The sequence below is a fragment of the Halichoeres trimaculatus genome, unplaced genomic scaffold, assembly GCF_033239565.1.
Source record: "Halichoeres trimaculatus isolate MK-OKI-2021-1 unplaced genomic scaffold, fHalTri1.1 fHalTri1_scaffold_3, whole genome shotgun sequence".
NCBI classification, from domain to species: domain Eukaryota; kingdom Metazoa; phylum Chordata; class Actinopteri; order Labriformes; family Labridae; genus Halichoeres; species Halichoeres trimaculatus.
Window position 1 is genome coordinate 40,226,480 of NW_027437181.1, and position 7,542 is coordinate 40,234,021.

Below are 7,542 nucleotides of genomic sequence, written 5' to 3' on the forward strand. Positions count from 1 at the left end.
AGAAGCCTGGGTCTAAAATTAGTTCTGGGGTAATAAATTTACCTCCAAAAATGACCCTGCTTAGAGGGCAGTACTTTCCAGAGGTCCAGGAACTTTGGGGCGGGGCCTACAATCTGAACATCTCTGTTTGATGGAGCACCCATAAACACATGATAAACCACAAACAGCAGCTACTGTTGAGCGATCCTGAAAAGCAGCGCCCTCTGCAGGCAAAGAGGACCATTTTCTGTTTTTATACCCTCAGATTACATCAGCAGTCAGTGCTCTTCTCTGTGAAGGGGGGTAAAACTGGTTTCTTATTTAGGGCTTTGCTACAGAGCCAGAGGTTAAATGTTCAGTTTTCAGATAATGGAACATTTCATTGGTTAAATTAAACCTGTCTCTGTCTCCGTGCAGACCATGCTGGAGTCTCAGTACTGGTATTACATCCTGGAGATGAGCTTTTATGGGTCTTTGCTCTTCAGCGTTGCCTTTGATGTGAAGAGAAAGGTGAGTAGAGGAGCCTATATACAAACCATCTTTCCAGATTTAAAAGCCACAGTTTTTAATGTTGGTGTAAGAGCTGACAGTGATTTTAAACTAGATCTGTTAAATCCAGTTTCTATCACCTCAGGCTGTTATCCATGATTAAATTGGTTTAACTTTCAATGACCGAGTGAGTGATTCGTGCTTTTATTTCCACACGGTCGAACTGTTTACTGTATGCTCTCTACACGGTGTTTCTCAGGCTTTCCTCACACACTCACAGTTTGTCCAAAACGCTGCTGCTCTTTTTCTAACAGGTTCACAAAAACATGACCACACCACCTTTAACCTGGTGTCCCTCCACTGACTCCCTGTTCATGTTAGAATTCATTTTCAAATTTGATTTTATGTTTTTGAACCTTCAACTAGCTGTCACTTTAACACGTTAATTAGATTAATTAATTACACCACAGATTAACAGGTTATAAAAATTAACGCAGACTAACTTGTTGTCTGCCAGCCATTTCCAGAGCATCTTCCATACCCAAATAATCTTGTTTTCTCTGACTCTATTAACACCAAAACTAACTGAGAAGAGTGGACTCTCTTCTTTCATGTCTCTCTTCCTGTTTTTGATCCAAAAAACAGACAAAACAAACTTTTTTTGATCACGATAATCTCGGTGCTCCATCCTTTGATCCTCTCCATGATCTCTGTCATCTTTTCTCACGATGGCGCCGCTCTTTCTCTCTGAACTATGGTGACACATCCTCAGTTGGAGTGAGCTGCCTAAACTTTTCTGACTGTCAGCGTCTCTCTGTGTCTCTGTCATCTCACATTTCTCCTCATATCCATGCTGAGCTCTCTTCCAAAGAGCGCACGGCTCTCACCCACAGTGGTTTATGAGCATGACTTTGATTGACAGGCTCTGCCAGACCCTGCCTCCCTCGCTGAAAAACATGATGTACTTCTATAGACACAGGAAATGGTTGAAATCAAATTGAGGTCTAATATTTGCCAGTTGAAGGACCCGTAACTGGCAGTGGCACGTCACTTCACACTTGTGCTGCTAATCAGACCAAACGAAGCTGAGGTGACAAGAGGAACAGAGATGACCATCACGAGTGAGGCCTTTGAACGGCAAGTTTATTTACAAAAACATCAAGACAAGACAGTCAACAAAAACATGATTATTTGAAGCTTATTTAAAAAAGAATTTTCATTTCACTGGAGCTGCTCCAACTTGACTTATCTTTGAAAAAAACTGATTTTTTTTGACAAAATGCCCTTACTTAAATTTTCTTCAATCACCACTAAAAATTTGGATTTACAAATCTTCTCTCTTCTTTGTGTTTTCATTCCTTCAGTCATGCAGTACAGTTTTTTGATGTCTTATAATTCAGATTCTTTATTTGTGGAACTTAAGCAGTTATGCGCTTAGAATGTAATTAATTAGATGAATTAATTACAAATCCTGTGATTAATTAGATTGTGTTTTTTAATTGCCTGACAGCACTACCTTAAATGAATCAACATTCCAAAAACCCAATTAAAACCCGAGGTGATCGGGTTTTAATTGGGATTCTATCTTCCTAACCCCTGTGTTTTTATGGCTCTTTTCTGTTTTTACGTGTTTTTTATTTCATTTCATTTGTTTTATAAATGTTTTTAATAATCTGTGCAGCCCTAAATGGCCTTATATGCATCCTGCCAAACAAAACTCCCCAAAGTTTCCTGTCCCCGTGTTAAAGTCCTCTTTAGCTGCTGAATGATTTATATGATGCCCTGATTTCTGTGTTCATGATGAAGTTTTTTTTTATTTTTCTTCTACAGGACTTTAAGGAGCAAATCATCCACCACCTGGCTACGCTGGTCCTCTTGTCATTTTCCTGGTGTGTAAACTACATCCGTGTCGGGACTCTGGTCATGTTGGTCCATGACGCCTCTGACGTTTTGCTGGAGGTCAGTCACAAACACCTTCAGAGCTCATTGAATCAGATTGCTCCCACTAACCCCTCATTAGATGCACCTTAAATACTCTTTCTTTACCTTTATATGTGGAGGTCTGTCTTTCATAAGGTTCATGTTTCCTGTCGTCAGATGCTCAGACCGTTAGTCAAATAAACAAAAATATTTCTCTGTGAAGATTTAAAGCCATGGTATACAATTAGGAAGCTTTGTACAACTTAATAATACCGGTTATAGGGCTTTTATGGTCCTATGGTCCAATCTACACAATATAAAGACCAAAAAGAACGAAAAAAATCCATTCAGTATATCTGCTGCAAAGCTGCATACTAGTTGACCTATCCAAACCGCGCATGGTATGGATGGTTCGGATAGGTACGTGAGTCCATCCAATCCATCTCCCTCGCTTCGCACCGTCATGCCCATGGTCCCACCTCGTCCTTCCCCACTACCCCTCTCACGTCAGCTAGCTGCTCAGCTACCGAAGCATCATGGAACCAGAGAAGACTGACTGACGCCAAGACAGCTGAGTTTCTGTTGAACAGTGAAAAACTCAGTTTGACCTTTCAGGCAGAAAAATGATCACTTTCTCTAATTTCCTCACTAGCGGCCATGGATCCATACAATCACAAACATTTCTCCCCCACGCCACAGTACCTCACCACCACAACAAGTGCCTTGCTGTATCCACAAAAGAAATAAGTGTGATCTTACCAGCTGTCCGTTCAGCTCTTGGATTTTGGTACACACACAGCTTAGCCAGTAGATAGCTTGATGAGAAACCCGAAGTGATCTGACCTGCTCACATTTATCGTCTCCTTTCCTCCGGCTTGATTCGACACAGCTGAGCAATTAACGTGTACACAAACCAGCTGACAGGACGGCCGCGCTCGCCACAACATACAGTTTCACATAGGGCTAAACACATCTCATTAGCTTTAACAGTGGATACTACTACTCCCACTGTAGCTGAACTCATGCCGAACTACTTAAAAACCCACCAGGACCGCTCCAGGGTGGATACAGGAGGAGGAATATCAGTCGTAAGCTGTGATGGAAAAAACAAACATTTTATTTTTCATGTCACATTGTTTTGTTGTGTCTAAATGACAAATAAAATATCTCCTCATCCTTTCAGTCTGCCAAATTATTTAACTACGCCAAATGGGAGAAAACCAGCCTGGCCATTTTCGTGGTGTTCGCTGTGGTGTTCCTGGTGACGCGGCTGATCATCTTCCCTTTCTGGTAGGTTTGTCAGTGAGCGCTGGGATTTTGGGCTTTAACCTTTCATGTTTCATTCATAAAGGCTAGAAATGTTTGCTCAATGAGGAACGATTGGTGCTTTCTCGTTCCATCATCCAGTTGGCTCGGGCACTTTTCACTCCTCTGTTAACAAAAATCCCCCAGAAAACACAGTCACTGTGACGTAGTGGTCAAACCCACGTCATTTTTGGCTTTTGTTCTTTTTCAGGTAAACTTAACATCAGAAACATCATGAAGCTGTAGTGTACTTTGGATTTGGATTGTCTGCACTGTAAAACCAACTCAGTAACACAAAGTAACTGAAAGTATCACATAAGTTTAGATAGGATGAGAACTGAAATAGCCGTGTAGAGAGCCAGGAGAGAAATACAGTGATGTCTGCCCTCATGGAAATAAATCCAGCCTTCGTCTCCTTTTCATGGTCTCAGAGATTAAACATTGTTTCTGTTTGAAGCCTCAGAGAGCACACAGTGCTCAGATGTAGAGATGAATCTCAAGCCAGTCAAGGATGGGAGAAAAATAAAAGAAAAACAGTTTCATGAGGTTGACAGCAACAGAAAACAGTCTTTCTGTTCTGATGTGTTTCAGGCTGATCCACTGTACCTGGGTCTACCCCATTCACCACTACCCCGCCTTCTTCGGCTACTACTTTTTCAACGTGATGCTGGTGGTTCTCCTCGGCCTGCACATGTTCTGGGCCTATCTCATCCTCCGCATGATGAGGAAGTTCATGTTCGGCACAGTGAGTCTGCTCGTGTTGGGAACATAGGAACCTTTGGAGATTCAAAAGTATCAGACAGAAACTTGCTTTGTGGTTTTGTACTTTCGGAAATTCTAGTTTTATTCTACAGACGTGCTCTATTCTTCAGGGCACTTGTTCTGTTGGTAATCTAAAAATTCAAAGTTTTCTTTGAAATGTATGACTTCATAAACTCTCAAATGTCTAAAGTGGCAAATTTACAACTTTAAATGTCAAATTTGACACTTCACAAACTCAAAAATAATTTACGACTTGGCAAACTTGAAAATTTTGAGTTCTTTCTTGAAAACTCTGATTTTTCCCTGGATGTTCACTAAGGTGGGAGGAGCAAGCTTGTTTCTATAGAAGTCCACACCGGCTCCTCCCTGTAGTTCTCCCTGTGTTGAGCTGAAGGTGGTTCTCCTGGTACCAAACTACAAAGTCCTGGGTCAGTTCTCTTGTGTGATGAGGCCAACAATGGCAGCGTCATCAGAGCGATCTGCAGGTGGCTGCCCTTTGTGCAGGAAGTGAAGACCGTAGTGTAGAGGCTGGTCAGGAACAGAGCCAGGGCTGACACCTTCAAGCCCCACAAACTGCAGATTGTTGGTGAGGTAGTCCATACTCCAGGTGAGGAGCTGAGCCACTCCAGAGTGCTCCAGCTTGTCCCTCAGGAGCAGTGGCTGGATGGTGTTAAAGGATAAGTTTGGTTTATACAGCTTTTACATTGTTTATAGAATGAAGTAGAACAAAATACTCACCCAGAAGGCTTTCCTGATCCAAGCAGTGCTTCGGAAGATATTTAGATCCAAAATTGTGCAGTGGACGTCTGTATAATGGGATCCATCGGGGCATAGACAGCGCCGCTCTTAAAACTGCATTAATCGTCCAAAAATTCGTGTTTTTACCCAATATTCAATCATGGTCCGTTAGTCCTCTGCTGCAGTCTGTGTCACTCCAGACAGCGCTGTGTGGCTGTACTGACCTCTGAACTGACGAAGACTTTGTTACATTTGCCCCTCCACGCATGAGCAGTACTCTCTGAAGAGCTGACTCCACTACCTCCTTTCTTTGAGGGGCAAATGTAACAAAGTCTTCGTCAGTTCAGAGGTCATTAAAACCACACAGCCAGAGTGCAGCAGAGGACTAACCCGGAGCGGACCATGATTGAATATTGGGTAAAAACACGAGTTTTTGGACAATTAATGCAGTTTTAGGAGTGGCGCTGTCTATGCCCTGATGGATCCCATTATACGGACGTCTGCTGCACGATTTTGGATCTAAATATCTCCCGAAGCACTGCTTGGATCAGGAAAGCCTTCTGGGTGAGTATTTTGTTCTACTTCATTCTATAAACAATGTAAAAGCTGTATTAACTGAACTTATCCATAAAGGAACCAGAGAAATCAAATAAGGGGATTCTCAGGTGAGAAAAGGCTCACTGGAGCAGGCAGATGACTGCTCCATCCACCCGTTCCATGTTGGCTGGCCCTCCTGATGGTCCCACCAGGAGGACCCAGGTAACCAAGAAGAACCCTTTCCAAGGTCTTCATCAGCCACAAAGTCAGCGCCATTGGCCGGTAACTCTTAAAAGCCCAGTTTCTACCAAACGGTTCAGGTTCAGTTCAGGTCGTATCAGTATGCCACGCGTTTTGTAGCATTTGAATTTGGCCAATCCCAGGACAGGCCCCCAAAGAGGGACAACGCTTTGGGAATGGGAATGTTAGGCGTCTCCCACAGCGCTGGAACAATGTAGCTGTCAGATGAAAGACAGAGCACCAAGCCTCAGTTAATTCAGATGAACAATGAACAAGCAGACAAGCCAAGCTGGAGAACTTTTTACAAAGGTGTGACAGCATTTGTTTCCTCCACAGTGTGAGGGCGTGCTGGCTGTCTGACCTGACCCTGTCCCTTCCCTCATGTTTCCTGTCTGTCTTCCTGCGTACGGTAATTCTCTTCCTCTTTTCTGTCACAGCTTACCAGAGATGAGAGGAGCGACTATGAAGAGGAAGACGAGGAGGAGAGCTCCTCATCAGAGGATGAAGGCAAAGAAGAGCACAGGCTGGGTAACGGATCAGTAGGGGACGAGAAGGAGGACAAGAACGGCTTCAGTTCTTTGTCTCTGCCAGAGAACATCTGTTCGTCAAAGACCGTGTGCTGAGTGCTGCTCAGTCTGAACAGCGTCAGTGGCTTCTGACCAGGTGGACCCTGCTCTTTGTCCTTAGCCTGTCATCAATCTATACTGGCCTTTTTTGTCACAGCGTCAAATTTTAACCTTCAAAGAGGAATGAACGCAGGGACTTCTCAGAGAAAAGCCCAGGAGTTGAAGAATCTGCTTTTACTGTGCGAGAGTTGGGGCTGTCCTCAGCCCGCGTGTCTTCCTGAACACTGCACGACAAACGACACCCGGTGGAAAACTGGACCGACACCAAAACCAGCTGTGCAGCTCAAAACCGGGTCTGCATTTCCTCCTGTTAGTCATGCTGTCCTCTAACCTTGTGGTGTCTTTGTTTTTTATGTTAATTTTTACAACAATGGTGTATTTATTAGAACTGTTTATTTTCATTACCTGGTCCTCATTTGTTCAACCACACCAACATCTCAGAGTCATGTCCCCCCAGGTTAATCCAGGAAAAAAAGATCTGGTACCAAGTCCAAGATTTCAGCATTAGCTCAGTGAGATCAGAGAAAACTGTCTCTAATGTTCATGTAATAATTAATAATGTGTGTATGAATACAGAGGCCCCACAGAGCAGGATTTGATTTCTGAGTCTCCTCATGTTTTTACTTGAATGACATTTTCACTGCAGCGCTTTTTGTGATGACATGTTTAAACAGCTCAGCACTGGTATTAAGAGCTGCACCAGTTAGTGCTGTTGCCTCACAGCAAGAAAGGTTCCTGGTTCAGTTCCCTTTCCATGTGGTGTTTGCATGTGTGAGCTCGGTCCACAAGTGTGTGTGTGTGTTTGTGTGTGTGTCTGTGTGTGTGTGTCTGTGTGTGTGTATGTGTTTCTGTCTGTGTTTTTGTGTGTGTATGGGGGGGTTGTTGTCTGTGTGTGTGTGTGTGTGTTAGGCTTGTAGTTCTCAAGACAGGTCCTGGTCTCGAGACT

The 7,542-nt window shown here is 43.4% G+C and overlaps 1 protein-coding gene across 1 annotated transcript in view; it reads left to right on the forward strand.

The window, feature by feature from the left end:
• Positions 1–6,593, forward strand: part of cers3a (ceramide synthase 3a) — a 17,501-nt gene extending 10,908 nt beyond the window's left edge. Inside the window, exons 6-10 of the mRNA XM_074666799.1 lie at positions 397–489; positions 2,299–2,427; positions 3,572–3,678; positions 4,285–4,438; positions 6,408–6,593. Of these exons, the coding sequence (XP_074522900.1) occupies positions 397–489; positions 2,299–2,427; positions 3,572–3,678; positions 4,285–4,438; positions 6,408–6,593 (669 nt within the window). The remainder of the gene's footprint in view (positions 1–396; positions 490–2,298; positions 2,428–3,571; positions 3,679–4,284; positions 4,439–6,407) is intronic.
• Positions 6,594–7,542: the final 949 nt, after the last annotated feature.